Source organism: Rhinatrema bivittatum, chromosome 1 (genome assembly GCF_901001135.1).
Source record: "Rhinatrema bivittatum chromosome 1, aRhiBiv1.1, whole genome shotgun sequence".
NCBI lineage: Eukaryota > Metazoa > Chordata > Amphibia > Gymnophiona > Rhinatrematidae > Rhinatrema > Rhinatrema bivittatum.
Genome location: NC_042615.1, coordinates 80,488,222 through 80,508,532, shown reverse-complemented (window position 1 = coordinate 80,508,532; position 20,311 = coordinate 80,488,222). Strand labels below are relative to the sequence as shown.

The 20,311-nt window shown below is 45.4% G+C and overlaps 1 protein-coding gene across 4 annotated transcripts in view; it reads left to right on the top strand.

Moving 5' to 3' along the window:
- TMEM192 (transmembrane protein 192) overlaps nt 1–20,311 on the top strand; it is a 126,907-nt gene that overhangs the window by 13,977 nt on the left and 92,619 nt on the right. For all 4 annotated transcript variants that reach the window (XR_003859228.1, XM_029620033.1, XM_029619947.1 and 1 more), the window contains exons 2-3: nt 904–1,050; nt 6,463–6,724. Coding sequence is in view for 3 of the 4 variants with exons in the window: in XM_029620033.1 (XP_029475893.1) it covers nt 904–1,050; nt 6,463–6,724 (409 nt within the window). In the remaining variant the exon portion in view is untranslated. The remainder of the gene's footprint in view (nt 1–903; nt 1,051–6,462; nt 6,725–20,311) is intronic.

Below are 20,311 nucleotides of genomic sequence, written 5' to 3'. Positions count from 1 at the left end.
TGGATGTGCAGGCCCAGGAGGATGCGGCCTTTGCACGTACAGTTTTGACTGGACTACGGGCAGCCTCCCACCCTGTTCGGGAGGAGGTTGGGTACATCCCACTTGTTCCGGATTCATCCTGCTGAATGCTAAGAAATGAGAAATTACTACTTACGTGATAATTTTCTTTTTCTTTGGGACAGTCAGATGAATCCAATTTCTAATTCTTGGCTGCTGAATGATTGTAGTGTGGTCCTCGTATGTGTCTATGTATTACAGGGATTACTGGCAAGTGTTAGTCCAGTCCCTAGACTTATGTTATTACATTCTTATCTGAGCTCAGTGTTGCCTGTTGGCTGAGAATTGAAATGGTTATCTGTTTTTTAAACAAGTTTTTTTGCTAGTCTGTCCACAGTTGCTTTTGAAGCGAATACTGGCAGCCTAATGTCACTGCAGGGGTGCAGATACTGTGACATCAGTTTGCTCCCTCTCCATCTGCTGGTGAGGTGCATAATCCACTTATTCTGAATTCATCTGTCCTAAATAAAAGGAAATTATCAGGTAAGAAGTTATTTTTCAGCCTTTGACCTAAAACATTTTACATACTATAACAGGATCATTTTATAAAGGATGACCTCCTTTTCATTTGTACAACTTGGCTTCTGCCTAAAGTCTGACTTTGTGCAAGGAAGATGACTGGAGGATATTCACGTCATGCCAGGAAGGGAACCCCCAAAATGCTGCAACTCTTCAGTACATTGCTCTGCAGCACTAGATAAATTAGTGAAGTGGTACGAGGGGGACATCTTTCTGCTGAAACGATTTCAGACAGAAAGGCCCATTTCTTATAATGAAACTGATTGTGAGTGGGCAGAGAGCCTTTGCTAATGCTTTTGATCTGGTTTCCGCTTCTCTCTCTTTCAGAATTCCTTGGAGATATCACAGAGTCTAGAAGATGACCATCTTCTTGATGCGCCTCTCTTACCTGCTCATACCCTGATGGCTGACATCAGACCGAAATTCCATCCTGTACCTACCATCCACCTAGCAGTTCTTTTAATGTGTGTACACGTAAGTAGAAAATAATTTATCATCCTATAACCGCTTTCAGTTTTGATCCTTTAATTTTAGAGATGTTTTGCAGGTGCAGTTATTTAATAGAGAAATAAGGAATGAAAATGAAAGCAGCCTTGCCCAGTAGTGTAGTGGTAGTGCTCCATGGAAGACCTGGGTTTTGATTTTTTGTTTGTTTGGTTTGTTTATTTATTTAACATTTCGGCACTTCAAAGCGGATTACGTTCAGGTACTGTAGTTATTTTTCTGTCCCCAGAGGGCTTATAATCTTAAAGGCCTGATTCATCAAGCTGTTTTCCCACAGATACAGAATGAATCAGGCAGTAAGTTTGTACATGAGGCAACTGAGGATAATGTGACTTGCCCAAGGTCACAAGAAACGGCAACGGGATTACAAACCAGGAAGACCAGGATTGAAACGCTGCTCTAACCACTAGGCTACTTCTGGCTTGGTTCTGTTGGGAAGTGCTACAGAAGTCCCTGATGGGTGGGGGCTGCCCAGGGAGCAGATTTCTGGCCCAGGGTTTCCAGGGTTCCAGCATGGCCAAAAAGTCTCTTCTTTCTATGCAGATTTTTAAGTGCTGGTCCAAGATAGCCTCCTCCTGATTTGGTTTATTTGTTGGGTGTGATGAGTGCTTGTCTTTTTCTGATTGGTTTGCCCAGGGCACGGTCCTTATAGGCTTTTTTAATACTCATGAGTATAAAAACAATGTTTCTTGAGTTGCATTCTTTATTAGAGATTTGTCATCTCAAGCCAACACCAGGAAATTTAAAGCAGAAGCCCTTAGATGATGATTTATTTTGTGCCCAGTTGGGCTCAAAAGTAAAGCTCCTTAATGTATTAAAATGTTAATTTATACTTGGAATCATTTAATTCCTCTGTCAAAAACAATGGATGAAGTTGACCTAATAATTCCTGTTCCATGGTTTAATAAAAAATTAATTGATTTAAAAAGAATTATGAGGCAAAGGTAAAGAGTGAAAAAATCCTAATTTAATTAATAGAGGGTTTTTTTTTTAATTGTGCACATAAGAGTGGAAAAACTACCTTTTATTCAACAAAAAGTATTACGCAGGTCAATTGAATGGCTTCTAAAATAGACCACAAGAACTATTTCAATTAACAGAAAAACTTACCGTATTTTTCGCTCCATAAGATGCACCTGACCATTAGACGCACCTAGGATTCAGAGGGGGAAAATTAAAAAAAAAAAAAAAAAAAAAAAAAAAAAAAAAAATGTGCGCTAAACCTGCTCTGTCCCTGGGCATCTGTGTGTCTTATGGAGCAAATTAGGGGAGTGCATAACCTTTTTTTTTTTTTTTTATTTTGTCCCCATTTCGTTTTTGGGTCTGGGGAGGGCCTTTTCAGTCCACTCCTCAGATCAGAAAACTTTTATCATTCTCTTTCTGTAGGAAAAAAACCCCTCCCATCCCAACCCTTTAAATTTAATTAATGACCACCCCAAGACCTGCCAAAAGTCCCTGGTGGTCCAGCGGGGGTCCGGGAGCGATCTCCTGCACTTGGGCCGTCAGCTGCCAGTAATCAAAATGGCGCCGACGGCCCTTTGCCCTTACTATGTCACAGGGGCTACCAGTGCCATTGGATAAGATAAACACAGATGACATCCAATTTATTTTTTTCCTGTTCAGAATGATTTTTTTACCATCCTTCATCTGATATCTGATTGTCTTCATCAGATTAGAAATTGGATGTCATCTAATCAAATGGTGTTAAATATTTAAAAAAAAAAAAAAAAATAGATCTCCCATCTACTGCCTCTGCCCAGTTTACCAGGTCTGATTGTTGATGGAACTTTGTACCATTTACTGATACTGTCCGTAACTTGGGTTTTTATTTTAATTCTTCTCTCTCTTGTATTCCACATATTCAGAAATTGTTGAGAACAGAATTTTATTAACTTTAGTTTTTAAAAAATTTTTACAGTATTTTTACCTCAAAATGATTTTAGAATTTTAGTTCGATCCTTTTAACAGCTATTGATTATGGGAATTCTTTATTAATCGGTTTCCCAAAGTGTCGTCTAGGTTCAGTACATTTGCTTCAAAATGCTGTGACCGGTTTAATTACATCAACTCGACAAGATGTACATATATCTCCCGTCTTGCCACAGCTACACTGGCTACCTGTAGAGCAATGAATAAAATTTACGATTTTAGTCCTTATATATGAGAGTCACTGGAGTTTCTCCTCTATATTTAACATGTCTTTTTACCCCGTATCAGTTTTCTATAAATTTACAATCTGCAGATGATTTTTTTTATTGTATGTTCACTCATTATACCAAAGCCAACTGGTAAAAACCCAGTCTCATGCATTCTCCCTTATTGGACCAATTAATGTGGAATGCACTACCTAAAGAATTACCGTATGTTTAATTGCAGATATAAAAATATTCTGGAAATAGTTAAAGGCTTATTTATTTCAGGAGGCTTTTAAAATAACTTAGGGTTAATTTTTTTTCAATAATACAATGTATACGGTACTTATGTTAAAGTATTTTTGTATAACTTTTATGCTGTCTGGCCTAAAATGCTGTGAGGTAAATTTTAAGACCCACACAAGTGCTCACAAGTGTGCAAGTTTGCTGGTGCATGGACATGGACGCACCTATTTTTATAACATGAGCGCGTTTGTGCTTGAGCTACTCGCGTATACATGCACGATTTTATATCGATGCACGCAAATGCCGTCTCGCACGTGTAAGTGGGGGGAATTTTAGCCAGAATACGTGGCGAGGCATTAGGCCTATTTCCCAGTTTGCCCCAGTAAAGGAACGGACTTCCTAAACCCTCTACCTAACTTGCCTCCCTTTTTACTCTTAAGCAAGTTAAGCGGTTGTGGGATCCCGGCGCGTGCTTGTGCGCCAAACTGACCTCATGGCGCTGTCCTGGCCCGCCCATGCCCCACTCCTTTTTCCCCAAACATTTTTAATGCATGTACCGGAAGATACATTGGTGGCCGTGGGCCTTTTAAAATCCGCGCGGCCCACGCGCTTCCGAGTCACGCATGTATCTTCCAGCTTAGCCACGCGTAGGGTCTTCCAGTGTGTGTTTATTTGGAAACCGCTTTGTTCATTTGTTTGCTAAAGTGGAATGTAAAAATTAATTTACAGCAACTTCAAAGGTATGTACCTTCTGGGATTTCATTCCTTCCAGTAGGGATGGATACGTTTTGGATACCCATCATTGGAAATAATGGAAAATAGAGTAAAATGACAGAAAACTAATTTTGAGGGTAGAGTGGTTTATAATAGTTTAGAAGTTGTGTTGGTGGAAATGAATCATTATAGGCCTGGGAAGGAGGGAGCATATTACCTCTATTTTGATGTTGCCAGCAATCAGCAGAGCAAAGTTCAGGTTTCTAATGAGTGTGTTTAAGTCACTGTAGGACAATGATCCTGATTTATTTAAAAGAAGTTTTAACACCTTACGTTCCATTGTCCAAAGGGAATTGGTTGTTCCATCAGCAAAGGAATGCCAGTTACAACTAACCTGAGTTACAGCATTTTCAGCATTTAGAGTTTGGAAGTGTTGAACTTCTGTAAGGGGTTGACAACTTTTTTGTTTAATGTGGCATTTCAAAGGTCTTAAAACTGATTTGTGTTTAAATATGAACTTGTTCAGCTTGATCTAAGGTTCTGTTAATTAAGATGTAGTTTTATATCTTTTTTTTTTTTTTTTTAATGTAAATCAGTAGCTGGCTGTAGCGAGCTGTTTGAGTGGTCAGTGCCTTTGATGTTTAATTTATGTTAAATTTTGTAATCCGCTTTGTGCAGTATGTTTGAAAAAGTGGATTAGAAGTGCTGAAATATAATGTGTGTTGGGTTATGAACTATATGCCATATTACTTTAGCTAGTGGGAATGTTTTATTTTTTATGTTATGAATTTGTTAAAAAATTACATAATATATTTATACAGGTAATTTAATATATTTTAATAAAAAATACAAATCTAGCTATCAACCTATTTCTAATTTTATTTGTTGAATTCATTGCATCCTTAATTTTGCTGAGAAAGCCGGGTCTGTAGGATGCACTTCAGTCAGTGCCTAGGTCTCTGATCACCTTTCACTTTGTCCCCAGCCGGCTGAGGAGCTGTAGCTTAGGGGGTGCTATAGTAAAATAGTCTCTTCCAGGGGTTATGTGTTACATGAGGAGTAGGGCTAGGGCAAGCTTATAAGATGCCCTATGCAAACCTTCTTGCACCCTCCCCCTTACCCATCGACCTGACAGCGGCAGCTCTGGCACAGCATCCACCTCACTTTTTCTCTTGCCCTCTGCCAGGTCCTGCATCTCTCCCCTCTTCTTCTCCTCCCATCACTATCCTCTCGTTTCTCCCCTTCATCCTCTGCTTAGCACAGTAGGGTCACCCCAATCTCTTTGCTTCCTTTTGCCACCCCCTCTACCTGACCAGAATCCTCCTTACTTTATTCTACCTTCACCGGCCCAATACACTCTCTCTCCACAACTTCCTCTCTGGCTCCCATTCCATTCATCTACCCAGGATCCATTCCCTTCTCTCTTTTGGTTCCATGCCTTAAGGGTAGGTACACAGGACCTGGAGATTTTTGCTGCAGCTGCTCCTCTTCCTTCCCCCCCCCACAAAAAAAAACCAAACAAAAAACAAAAAACCTTTGAGGTCTTAGGCAGCCACCCGGTTCTTGCCTAATGGAAGAATTGGCCCTGATAGTCTGGGTCAGGCCTGGAAGATTTTGTTCTCATTGGTGGAGGGAAGGTGAACACTGGATGTGTAAGAACTGTACGGCAACTTTCTGATGAGGTATTATGCGGCTGCTGATTATACAAAATGATTTGGGTCATGAGGAAAGTGCTGAGCTGGGCAGGAGGCGTTTTTTTTTTTCTTATGGCTCTTGTTAACATATGTGTGTGTGTGTGTGAATGGAATTTTAATTGTTAACGTTTTAAACACAGTATTAGAGCCAGGTTCTGAGTTTCTTTTAATGATAAAAGGCATTATAAAACCCTAATTCACAAACTTTTTTATGGGACTGGAAGTGGCTGCATGAAATCTCCCGTACAAGTTAAAATACTCAAAGTTGAAATGGAAAAAAAGGCTAGCCTTGTTTCTGACATTTCTAATTGCCAGCAGACTCATTTAGGGAGGCATGCCGGGTTATGTGTCCTCTTCCTATTATCTCAAGGCAGGAATGTTCCAAAAAATGTAGGTGCATTGTTTTCTATTTGGCGTGTCTCCTCATCCCTCCCCATACGCGCACACACTTAGCTGGTTATTATACCAACTTAAAGTATTATCCAGAGGTGGTGACGCACATGAAATAGTAATAGAGAGATTCATGGTATCTTAAAACTATTATTTAGAATCTTATGGGGGGTATTTTTTGCTTTTCTTTTCTTTTTTTTTTTAAGGTTGTTTTTGTCATCTTGGCGTTTGTAGCTGGCATCTTGTGTTCTGCTTATGAGGAAGAGGATGCTGTGTGCCAGCAGTATATCCATCCCCTGCGCCTGCAGACGGTCATAGTCATCGCCAAAATGATCCTGTGGTTGCTGCACGTGCTCTTTGAGCAGTACATACAGTATCACCACAGCAAGGTCCGGAGCCGCGGCTATCTTGTGCTGTACCGATCCACAAAACATCTCAAGAGGCTCCCGCTCATCGTGCACTCAACAGGTGAGTCAACGCCGTTCCCAGCATTTGGCTTGTGTTTTGGGTAAATCTTCTTCACAATACGTTTTTGCTGTGATGTCATTAAAGTTTTCATCCAAGTCCACTGAATGTCTTTAGAGCAATTTCAGAGGTGCAGAGGAAAAAAAATACTTCAAGTCATGAGTGCACAGAAAAGGTGAGTGAAGGATATTCCTCTTACTTTATGATATTTTTCTTTTACCATAGGCTTCAAAATTCCTCCAGGACTTACTTGGGGACAAAAATGTGTACTCTATGCACGCCAGCTTTCTCCTCCTCTGCTAATTTTTTTTTTTTTTTTTTTTTTTGGGGGGGGGGGGGTTGTTGCATTTTGAGAGGGGGATAGTAGTAGTTCATGGTGAGAGCATATCTTCCCTAGTGAGTGCACACATCCCATCCTGCTCTAATGTAGCTTTCTTATGCTTTCCTCCATTTCACCTTAACCCTGGTGCAGCCCACTCACTGTTTTTCATGCCACATGCCTTTCCTCCCGACAGCACGCGGAGCAGCAGTCCTCTCCTCCAGTTCTGCTCCCGCTCTCCTAGGCCCCTTCCCTCTCTCCTCTCACTCCTATTGGTCCTCTCCTGCAATGCTCACTCTTTTTTTTTTTTTTTTTTTTTCCCCCTCCTCCCGGCCCCGTGCTTGGAATACACTTCTGCCTCCCACCTCCTGTGCCCAGGCTCTGATGAGGGCTGAAGATGCTTTTGTCTTTGCTCCTAAATTCTTCAGCTGAGAATATGCACTTGCCATAAATAGAGTGGGCAAGTGTATTTTCAAAATTCTGGAGGTTTTTTCCTTTTATTTTTTTCCCACTAGTTTCCTCCTACTCTTTTTGGGCTTCTGGCTCAGGCAGAACCAGCCTCTGTGGTTCAGTGAACCTTCATATGCAACTAATGGGTTTTTAAACCCCATTTTATATCCCTTCCCAAATCTGCCTAGCCATTGCAGTGGCAGGCCTCAACCGGGGACCACAAATCGTGTTTCTCTTTGAAATCCAACTAATGTCGACCCTAAAGTCAGCCACTAGGTGTTGCCATTGACCAGTAGGTGAGATATCATCTACCTGGGGCTGTGAATGCTGCCATCATATTTCCAGTCCTGGCTAGCCTGGGATGCAAATATCTGGCTTGTGAATTGAACCCAAGTTTGTTTTTTTTTTTTTTTTTTTTATAGCAGTGTGCAGTGATTATCGCTGGGTAAACAGTCTGGCCCCCTTTTTGATATTTTCAGACTTCTGTGGTTTCATCTGAGGCTGTGCATTGAATATCACACCTACCATAAACTGTCTGTATGTCTAGTTCTTAATGTCCAAGTTGTATCAAGTTTTTGATTCTAGCTTTTCACTTTCAATTTTGGAAGCCATCTCTTCTCTAGGTTCCCTGAGAGCAGGGATGTTCAAGAACAGTAGAATAGGTTCTCCTAGGACAAGAAGGATGGTAGTCCTCACACATGGGTGACATCATCAGATGGAGCTGGGCACGGAAAACGTCTGTCAGAGTTTCTAGAACTTTGACTGGCACGCTGAGCAGCCGGCCATGTGCGCGGTCATGCGAGGTCCCCCTTTAGTCTCTTTCTTTCCGCGGTGCTGTTGCCTCGCATTGGTGGAGCTCTGCTCTGTCTTCAGAGTTCTTCTTGTGATTTTTTTTTCGCCGCCTTCGCATGGGGTCCCTTTCCTTGGTTCCCCCTGTTCAGTGGGGTGGCGCTGTAAGTTGGTTTTTTTTTTGTTTTTTTTTAAACCTTCTTTGAAGCCGTTTCTGGGGATTTTTTGGCATCTGTGTCCACCCTGCACCGTCCGCTTGTCAGCTTGATGCATGGCCCCCAATGCCTGCGGACCATATCTTTGACTGATTCCCATGAAGTCTACATCCTTTGGGGGCATCGCATGATGTGTGAGGTTGCCGTTTTTGCAACCAGATGACTCCTAAGGGTCGTCGGGTGCGTTTAGATAAAATGGAGAAACTTTATAAACCCAAGAAGTCCGCATCCGGCGTGTCGACACCGTGCAGTTGAGGGGAACCCAATTTGGCATCCACCCCTGCTCAGGCTCCCCCTCTGGAGAGGGGTGGTGGAGATCAATCTCTGTCAGTGTCGTCCTGTTCCAGAAAATTGGATTTTTCATCCTCCTCTGCACCGGAGATCAAGAAAGCACAGTCACCAGTCGCCTTCTGGGACGGCACCGGTGTCTGCCATGCTGCCTCTGAAGTGGCCCTGCGGATACCAGGCCTTGTCTTCAATCGAACCCGAGAGTCCAAGGTGCTCCCCACCAATTCCTATGTTGGTGCTGGGCACTGATGCCCCTCGTTTCGAGGATGATCCGGTAGCGCCTGCTCCTCCTCCTCCTGCCATGTCCACGGCAGCCTTTGAGGAGGAGCTGGATTGTAGGGTTCAATTGGCAGTGCTCTGAGCCCTCAGGGGTATTGAGCCGCAGGCCCCATTGGTGCTTCCACTGATGCCAGAGCCCACGCCCTCGATTCCAGCACTGTTGCTGGAACGCCTTGATGTATTACTTGGCACCCTCCCTATGCAGCCGGTGCCTGGGGGTTCCTCGGTCCCACGGCGGCCATTGTTGCCTCCCCTACACCAATTACTGGTCCTTCAGCTGAAGAAGGCTCTGTGCTGCCAGGGTCCTTGGGGCCTCTGACACCTAGACTCCCCTTCCAACTCCAGCACTGGGAGGGGCCACTGTGCTCTTGATGTACTCTGTACCCTGGTGCTTCCGGGGCCCAGACCGCGGGCAGTCAATATGGGTCTCCCGTTGACCTCTCCGGGAGATCTCAGGAGGAAGCCTCATATGACCCATGGGGTGACGATACTTCTGAGTCGTCCTCCAATGTTTCTGAGGATGTCCTCTCGGACTCGTTACCCCTGGAGGAACGGCATGGATCACCCCCAGGAGGACTTGACCGTCGCCAGATTTGCCCGAACAATGGTGGAGTCTATTAACATAACATAGGTCTGACCCAGTATGGTAAATCTTAAGCTCTATCAAGCCCAGTATCCTGTTTCCAACAGTGGCCAATCCAGGTTGCAAGAACCTGACAGGAACCCAAAAGATCAATAGATTCCATGTTGCTTATCCCAGGGATAAGCAGTGGATTTTCCCAAGTCCACCTTAATTCCATTTCAGCTCCTCATAGAAGAAGATGCTAGGCACCACATGCTGGAGGTCCTCCGGTTTGTGGATGCACCGAAGAAGGTAGTAGCAGTTCCCGTGCATGAAATATTCAAGGAATAGCTCCTGCGTATCTGGGAACATCCTATTTCCATTTCTTCGGTAAATAGGAAGACTGATACTGTCTACCTCACTCAGAAGTCCCTGGGGTTCGAATGATGCCAGCTCCCTCACCAGTCGGTGGTAGTGGAATTTGTTCTCAAAAAGGCAAAGCTGTCCCGAACTCATATGTCCGAGCCTCTGGGCTGGGACCATCGGGATTGGGATGCGCTAGGTAAGAAAGTGTACTGGGGGCGATGTTAATAGCCCGTATCACTTCCTACCAGTTATATATATGGCCCAATACTCCCAGAATCTATGGAAAATGGTTCAGGAGTTGGAGGAACACCTCCCTCAACAGCAGCAGGAGGCATTCTTAGCGCTCATCCAGCAGGGTTTTGAGTGTAAGCACAAGGTGCGTTCCATGTACAACGTGTTTGAAACGTCAGCCCAAGTGGCTGCCATGGGCATTGGAGCCCACAGAATGGCCTGGCTCCAAGCTTCAGACTTTGGTCGGAGGTCCAGGACAAACTTGTGGACCTCCCCTATACAGGGCATAACCTTTTTGGAGATAAGGTCCTAGATGCTGTAGCTCAGCTAAAAGATCATCATGAGACCTTTCAGCATCTTTCCACTAGCATGTCGGATTCCTCCTCCTTGGCCAGACAATTGGCGAGACAAGGAGCCAGGGTTTTTTTTTTTGTTTGTTTTTGTTGTTTTTTTTTTTTTTTTACAGTCAAAAGAAATATTATCCTCCAGTCTCCCGCGGGTGCTCTCAGCGGGCCCCTTCTAGACCCTAGCCAGCGCCTCAACTGAGCCCTACAATGGGGTTTTGACTGGCTGAGAAGGAGCACAAGTACAGACTCTGTACCCTCGGAACCATCTCCACCAGTAGGAGGCCGCCTTTTTTGGCATTTCTGGTCGGCGATCATGTCGGATCGGTGGGTACTCTTCATTATTCACTGAGGGTACCGTCTAAAATTCATCAGTGACCCTCTTGCGGTCAGTCTCCACATCAGGAGATCCTGTTGACAGAGATCTCTGCCCTTCTTTAATCCAGGGCGGTCAAGCCAATTTCTCCATGGAAACAGGGGACAGGGTTTTACTCCCAATATTTCCTGATCCCCAAGAGGATAGGTGGATTCCAGCCCATTCTAGACGTGAGAGCTCTAAATCGTTTTCTCAAATGAGAGAAGTTCAAAATGGTTTCCCTCTGCGTTCTGATCCCTCTCTTGCAGGGAAGAGACTGGCTTTGCTTCCTTGATCTCAAGCATGCGTACGCACACATCGAGATCTCCCGCAGTCACCGGAGATATCTCCATTTCCTGGTGGGCTCCAGGCATTTTCAGTACAGGATGTTTCCGTTTAGCCTCGCCTCAGTACCACGTGTCGTCACAAAATGCCTAGCACCAGTAGCAGCACACCTGTGCTGTCTGGAGATGCATGTCCCCCTACTTAAACGATTGGCTTATCAAGAGCAGCGCTCAACAGGGAGCTCTTCAGTCTCTGCGCTTAACCATTCAGGTGTTTGGAATCTCGGGTTCATAGTCAACTACCTGAAGTCCCACCTGACATCCTCCATGTGCCTGGATTTCATTGGTGCCCACCTGAACACAGCAGAGGGCAAGGTCTATCTCCCTCGCGACAGAGTGCTCACCTTGGTAGGCTTGGCGAACTTGATGTATTGGAGCCCGTGGGTCACTGCCCGTCTTATGCTCAGCCTTCTGGGCCACATGGCAGCTGCAGTCCACGTCACTCCATTTGTCCGTTTTCACATGCGCAGGACGCAGTGGACCCTTCGGTCCCAGTGACAGTAAGCTTCCCAGGACCTCAAGGCGCGCATGTGTCAGCCAGCTGCTCCAGATTTCCTTGTCTTGGTGGGAGGCTCTTTCCAATCTGGAACAGAATCTTCCAGTCCCCCTCCTTCCAAATTGTTCTAATCATGGACGTGTCCACATTGGGATGGGAAGCCCCCCATGTGAAGGGACTCTGCACCCAGGGCCTGTGGTTGGCTCAGATCAACTTCTGTAGCTTCGAGCAATCCGTTACAGCCTGTGGGCATTTCGGGATCGTCTGGTGTCCAAATCGGTCCTCATCCAGACTGACCACAAGGTAGTGATGTGGTACAACAACAAACAGGGAGGCACAGGATTGTTCCTCCTGAGCCAGGAGGCAGTTCAGATTTGGTCCTGGGCCCGCTCTCAGAACATGTTTCTTCAAGCTGTGTACCTAGTGGGGACAGAGAATGTAGTCGCCGACCGCCTCAGTCGGGCTTTTCGGCCCCACAAGTGGTCTCTGGACCCGGTGGTGGCGAACATGATCTTCTGCCTGTGGTGCACCCCAGATGTGGACCTGTTTGCCTCCCCCTACAACAACAAGGTGGTGTCTTATTGTTCCCTCTACCGGGAGGACAGCCAACCAGCCTTGGATGCCTTTGCCCACCACTGGGGCAAGGGGCTTCTATATGCGTATCCTCTGCTCCTGCTGGTGATTCAGACGCTCCGGCAGGACAAGGGAACCATGAGAGTAGGATTAAATGATCAATTTTCTCAATGGAAAAGGGTAAACAGTGGAGTGCCTCAGGGATCTGTACTTGGACCAGTGCTTTTCAATATATATATAAATGATCTGGAAAGGAATACGACGAGCGAAGTTATCAAATTTGCGGATGATACAAAATTATTCAGAGTAGTTAAATCACAAGCGGATTGTGATACATTGCAGGAGGACCTTGCAAGACTGGAAGATTGGGCATCCAAATGGCAGATGAAATTTAATGTGGACAAGTGCAAGGTGTTGCATTTAGGGAAAATAACCCTTGCTGTAGTTACACGATGTTAGGTTCCATATTAGGAGCTACCACCTAGGAAAAAGATCTAGACATCATAGTGGATAATACTTTAAAATCGTCGGCTCAGTATGCTGCAGCAGTCAAAAAAGCAAACAATGTTAGAAATGATTAGGAAGAGAATGGTTAATAAAACGGAAAATGTCATAATGGCTCTATCGCTCCATGGTGAGACCGCACCTTGAATACTGTGTACAATTCTGGTCGCCGCATCTCAAAAAGATATAGTTGCGATGGAGAAGTTACAGAGAAGGGCAACCAAAAAGATTAAAGGGGATGGAACAGCTCCCCTATGAGGAAAGGCTGAAGAGGTTAGGGCTGTTCAGCTTGGAGAAGAGATGGCTGAGGGCGGATATGATAGAGGTCTTTAAGATCATGAGAGGTCTTGAATGAGTAGATGTGAATCTGTTATTTACACTTTCGAATAATAGAAGGACTAGGGGGCATTCCTTGAAGTTAGCAAGTAGCACATTTAAGACTAATTGGAGAAAAATCTTTTTCACTCAACGCACAATAAAGCTCTGGAATTTGTTGCCAGAGGATGTGGTTAGTGCAGTTAGTGTAGCTGGGTTCAAAACAGGTTTGGATAAGTTCTTGGAGGAGAAGTCCATTTAACGGCTATTAATCAAGTTTACTTAGGGAATAGCCACTGCTATTAATTGCATCAGTAGCATGGGATCTTCTTAGTGTTTGGGTAATTGCCAGGTTCTTGTGGCCTGGTTTGGCCTCTGTTGGAAACAGGATGCTGGGCTTGATGGACCCTTGGTCTGACCCAGCATGGCAATTTCTTTTGTTCTTATGATCCTCATAGCCCCCTGTTGGCTGCGGCGGTTTGGTTCCCACTGCTATAGAACTACTTGGTCCGGAACCCGATCAATCTTGGCACCTCCCCGACCCTAGTCACGCAGGATCAGGGAAGGATGCATCATCCCAACCTCAGGGCATTGTCTCTGATGGCCTGGATATTGAAAGGCTACTCTTGCAGCCCCTGCCTTTATCTGATATATCTGGGTTCTGGTTGCCTCCAGGAAGCCGACTAGAAAGTCATACAGCCTGAAGTGGAAGAGGTTTGCCATCTGGTGTGAGCAGCACCGGTTGGTCCTGTTCACGTGCTCCACCCTGAAACTCCTGGAATATCAGTTGCACCTGTCGGAAGTAGGTTTAAAGACCAACTCAGAGTGCATCTCACTGCCACTGGGGCTTTCCTTCTCAGGGTGAATGGTACCACCCATCTCAGTGCAACCCTTGGTTGGGCAGTTCATGCGTGGTCTGCTTCAGTTGAAGTCCCCTCTGCGTCCTCTGCCTGTGTCCTGGGACCTTAATGTGGTCCTGGCCCACCTCATGAAGGATCCTGTTGAGCCTATGCACATATGTGACCTGAAATATCTGACCTGGAAGGTCATATTCTTGGTTGCAATCACCTCTGCATGTCTGGTTAGTGAACTTCAAGCATTGGTGACGAACCCACCTTATACGAAGTTCTTCCATGATAGGGTGGTTATTCATACTCACCCTAAGGTGGTATCGGTCGTCCTGCCTATCTTCTTCCCAGACCTCATTTGCACCCAGGCAACTAGGCCTTGCATACTTTGGATTGTAAGAGGGCCTTGACAGAACAGCAGGCCATGGACAGTCCACACAACTGTTCATTTCATTTGATAAGAACAGGATGGGAGTTGCTGTGGCCAAGCCCACACTATCTGCCTGGCTAGTGGACTGCATCTCGTTCTGCTATGCACAAGCGGGTTTGCAGCTTGCGGGTCATGTTAGGGCTCACTCCGTCCAGGCCATGGCAACTTTGGTGGCTAACTTGCGAGCAGTCCTTGTGATGGAGATTTGCAGGGCTGCGACAGGGAGTTCTTTTCATACGTTCGCAGATCACTATTGCTTGGAGAGAGACTGCTGCCAGGATAGTAGCTTTGGACAGTCTGTCCTCTGTAACCTTTTTCGGGTCTTCCGCCTAGAGCCCAGTTTTTCAGGTAGAGGCGGTCTTCCTACGTAACCAGCAGCACCTAGGTTTTTGTGCCCGTTGTCACCTGTTTGGTGCTGTTGGTCCACTACATCCGGAAACAGCCTATAGCTAGGCATTCACGCATGTGTGAGGACTACCATCCTGCTTCTCCTAAGAAAAAGCAGAGTTGCTGTCCTAGGAGAACAGGTGTTCCCCTGGGACAGCAGGATTTTAGTCCTCTCAAATCCTGGCTGCCACCCCACAAAGCTGGGTTTCATGTTAGGTTGTCATTTTCATTTTTGTAATTCTCTGTAATGAGACTGAAGGGGGACCCCGTGTGGCCACACGGATAGTGGCATGCTGGGCATGCTCAGTGTGCCAGTCAAAGTTCTAGAAACTTTGACAGAAGTTTTCCATGCTGGGCTCCATCTGATGGTGTCCCCCTGTGTGAGGACTAATATCCTGCTGTCCTAAGAGAACACCTGTTACAGGTAAGCAACTCTGCTTTACCTTATAAAGAACAGTGTCTGATTGTGTTTGATGTCATCTATGACATCATAACCCATATGTACCAGTCTGACCTGCTGCATGTGAGGTAATTGATTTTATGGAGCATGATTACTCAGACTCTCCTTGGGAACAATTTAAAATTTTTTACAAATAGCTTAGAAATAAAGGTCAACAAATGGTTGATAATATCTTTATATTGGATTAAATTAATATGAAGATTAGTTTCAAGGTCTTTTATTTACTTTTTTAAATAACTGTTTATTTAACAATTTTTTCCCCTCCAGCATGTACAAAAAAAAAAAAATTCAAGTAATCTCAATATGTCATACAGTTGCAGAAAAACAACTGAATCCGACATAGGTATGTGCAGGTATTTACAGAGATTAAAACACAAAGCGAAGCTAATAAACTGTACATTGTTTATTAACAGACTACGGCTGTACACATTCTCATTATCCAAATCATAGTGCGGCCTTTCTATGTCGGCCACCTCATGAGCCTGATTCTGCTAGTAATCCAGCAGAGGACTGGATTTCCAGAAGGTGGCAATAGTGAATCTAGCCGCTAGTAACAATTGGCCGAGGAGACGGTGACGTCACGAGCCCTAATGGCAGCTTGACTCCGCAGCTCCGGCCAGCCTAGCGCTATCAGAGACGAGAATCGGCCTCCATCCGATTTAAGGCGACCTTAATATAGCTGCTCCGACGACTAACCATTCCCTCGTCATGACAACCAAAAGAAAGGGAACAGATCTGCGGCGATTCTCCTACGCGAAGGGGAAAGACAACGAGGGGCCGGCAGCAGAGGCCTCCGAGGCCGAGATGATCTCACCTGATCCCGAGGAGGGGGATGACTCGAGCACGGAACACATTACACCAGGTTCCGATCTTCCCACGCGAGATGAATTCCGTCAGTGGTTTCAAGACCTTCGCCGTGATATGAAAACTAATAAACGAGAGTTGATGGACAGAATGACAGAGATACGGGAAGACATGGCGGACATTGGGCGCCGTGTGGACGAGTGCGACATCCGCTTGGAGGGCCACGCTGTGCGGCTTGATAGGATACAAGAACCTGAGGCTAACCTTTCCCAAAACTGTACTGACCTCTCAGCAAAGTTGGAAGACCTGGAGAACAGGAGTCGCAGGTGCAACCTGCGATTCCGAGGAGTCCCGGAGACTGAGCAGTATGCGGATTGCACTGAGGTGGTACAGTCCCTGGGCAAATTCTTCTTGTCGCACGGCGATGCTGCTGATCCACAAGCCGTTATAGAGCTCGAGAGGGCCCACCGCACGCTTGGTCCGCGATCCGGAAACCAGCCACGCGACATCGTGGCCTGCTTTCTTCGCTTTCCCATCAAGGAGAAAATCTTGGCAGCAGCAAGAAAGCGGCAAAATTGGGAGTGGGACTCGCATTCGGTGGCGGTTTTCGCGGATATCTCTTCAGCCACCCTCAAACACAGACAGGACTTTCAGCCAGTTACTACGGTGCTGAGGCGAGAGAACCTCCGCTATCGCTGGCTATTCCCGCAAGGGATTGCCATCACTATCGAAGGAGCCACCTCCAAGGCCCTAAATGTAACAGACGCGGCGGCCATCTTGAACAACGCAGGCTTTCAGGTCACCGTACCTCCGCCATTGAAGACGCGTGAGAAGCCGGAGTTGAGAAGATGGCAGCGGGTGGACAACGGAGGCAAGCGTCTGCGACGGAATGTCAGCGCCCAACTCGCCACGGCACCAGGGGATAAGAGTGGAACCTGAGGTACTCGTATTGAGGGATATTGTGTCAGCCTCCCGGATCTGGCGGTTACAGGGAGCTTTCAGACTGCTTCCATATATCATGGTTAGCTTGTAAGGCTAATGTTTCAATATTATGGCCTGGTTCCAATTATTAAGTAACAATTGGCCAACCAGCTTTCTAAACCTGACCAGAATTAAAGAATCCACCCTTCTTTCAAACAGCCACAAATGCCAAATCTCTGCCTTTATTACTGGGCAGTCAGATAGGTCTGCCTTCAGGCCTGGATTTGTGGAACCAGTGCTCCCTGGTTAGTGCTGGAAACAGAACAAGCAGATATGGTCAACCTAGCTGTGTTCCTGCCTCTTGCTTCCTCTCAGCATTGTAGCATGAGCAGAGCTAATCCTATACTGGCGCATACTCTACAAATTTTATTTACTTTTTAAAACCTTTCATAATGTTTTTTTGCCATTTTAAAATTAGACAAAAACCCAAAACATTGAAAATTAAGATAACTTATCTGACATGTTATGTATTACAGAATTGTGGATCAGTGACAGATTTTATTAAATTTGTATTTGTTCTCTGGTTTGAATTTGATATAGGAAGGAGGAATATACATTCAAATAAAAATCAAATACTCTGGAACAAACATATTAGGACATTGGCTTTCCCACCCATTACCAGACAGATATAGGTCCCTGAAACTGTAAAGTGCTACTGTCCTTGTCTCCTCTCTCTGACCCTTTACTGAGCTGAAATTCTAATGTAACCTGCAACTTCCCAACATGTGTAGGCAAACTCATGATTCCGTGCTATTTAAATCCAATATAACTTTGCTGTTAACTTGCTGACCTGAGGAAGGAAGCATCTGTCCTTTGAAAGCCAGTTGTGGATATATGAGTTCGTCCAGTGAAAAGATCTTGCATGCATCTTGTTTGTTGGTCCTTACTTCTGTGGACTAACATGGCAGCCAGGATACTTTTTCTGTTTGCCCATCAGGAGTGCATTCCATAAAGGGACTGAGGGACTGTTGCATTGCAGGTGTTCAGTCTCTTCATCAGAATAATTCACCTGAGGTGCTCATGAGAGACCTCATAATTCAGATACAGAAAAGGGTGGCACAAGTAGGGAACCTTAACCAAGGTGACTTTTCAGGTTATGTGGTCAGCTTCTTTATTTTCAATGTTCTCCATCAGCAAACAGACACAAATCAGCCATAATGTATATGTGACCAGTTGTCAGAGCTCATTAGGATTTACTGAAAATGCATGGGAGTTCACGTGCGCACGCTGCCCTCATGAGCCCCTCTTGTCTTCGTCCAAGCTACTGCACTGATGCATCTCGGTCTCTCAATTTCTAGATTTTTTTTTCCCCTTAACTGCCTTGTTGAATCTATCTGTTTTTGCCATTGCCTTGGCAGCCCCTCAACAAAACCTTTCAATTCTTAAAAAAAAAAAAAGTATAGAAAAGACCAAGAGCTCTAAGATCAACTGTTTTAAGGCCTGTACTTGTGGACTGTGTATATATATCACAAAAATAAAATGCATATTTGCTATCTCTGCCTGTGTCTGGATCATGACTTCTCCAACTGCTACATCTGTAGTCAGATATCCCTGAGGGCACAGCAGTCCCATGTCTAGAAAATGGAGATCCTGAGGAAGGTGCCAGCGGGTAGGAGCCCAAAACCTTGGCGTGAATGGTCTGGTTCTGAAATGAGAAGTGGGCAGGGACTTGCAGATGGTCAGAGCTTTGAAGTACCATAATTTCTGACTTCTATTGCTCTCTTTCAAACTGACAGATATCAGTCTTCAATTCTGACCCTTCCCAGTCTGCTCAGTTGCAGCTGGAAGTGGTATCTCTCCTTCAGTAGAAGATGATCAAGCTTGTAACTTCATAAGAATGTAGCCAGGGATTCTATTCTCAGTATTTTCTAATCCTCAAGCAGTTGCAGGGATTAAGGCCTATCTTGGACTTGCAGAGATTGAATGAACTGTAGGTTCGAGAGAGGTTCAAGATGTACTCTGTTCAGACAATTCTTCCCTTTATTCAGCTATGGGATGGGATGTGTACTCTGAACCTGAAAGATGCTTATGTGCACATCCCACCTATCAGAAGTTCCTCAGGCTCGAGGTGAAGAAATGTACTACAAGCACAAGGTGCTTCCTTTTGCCTTCTCTGGGTCCCTGAAAGTATTCACCAAGTGTCTAGTAGTCATAGCTGTACAACTTTCTCGGTAGGGAGTCTGCGTGTTTCTGTACCTGGACAATTGGTTGGTGATGGATCCATCTCTGACAGGAGTCCTAGATTCCCTCAGAACAATCATCAGTCTTTTCCAGTCCCTGAGTTTCCTGGTCAATGTCTCCAAGTCCAACTTGATCCCGTCTCAAAGAATTCATTTCATTGGAGACTGGATAGACTCACTTCAGCAGAAGGCATGCTGGAATTTTAAGCCTAGTACGGTCCTTTTTATATCAGGACCAGGCATAAGAACATAAGAAATTGCCATACTGAGTCAGACCAAGGGGTCCATAAAGCTCCGCATCCTGTTTCCAACAGTGGCCAATCCAGGCAACAAGTACCTGGTAGCTGACCTGAATGCTGCTTTCAACTGTAGGTCACTCTTCAACTGTGATTGAAAGCTGCAGTTGGGCCTGGCCAGCAGAAGAGAACACTGCCATTCACCACCACCTCTGTGCAGCCTGATGAGCACTGTGCTGGCAGGGGGTCAAGGGAATAAGAGAGGTTGGCCATGGGAAAGGGTTAAGGAGGGAGAGGTTGTGTGAAATATGATGGGGAAAATAAAGGGGAGAAGTGTGAAATGGGGGAATAAGGGAGATACTTATTGAAATGGGAGGAGGAATAATGGAAAGGTGATGGAGAGGCTAGCAGTTAAGGGACGAGAAAGTGGTTGCAATAGTTATTGGCTATTGGAAAGTGGCTGGGAGATGGGTGTGTGATGGAGGGATTGGAGAGACGAAGTGTGTGTGATTAGGTGAGTCAGTCAGTCCCCTTCCCTCCCCCAGATCTTGGGGATAGAGGAGGAAGAGAAGGGGGTCATAAGATATGGGTGGGAGGGGAATGAGATCCATAAAGAATCGAGGGAAGTGTCCCGTCCCAGACCCCTCCTTAGATCTCAGGACCTCCTATTCTCCTTCCCATCCACAATCTTTCCTCCTCCTTCTCTTCCACCTCCCCATCTCTGATCATCCTTACCATTCCTGATCCCCCTTTTCCCTCCTTTCTTTACCCTCCCTGGTTTCCCCATCCCCTCTTTCCTCCGTGCCTCTGTCCTCCTCCATCCCATAGTCCTTT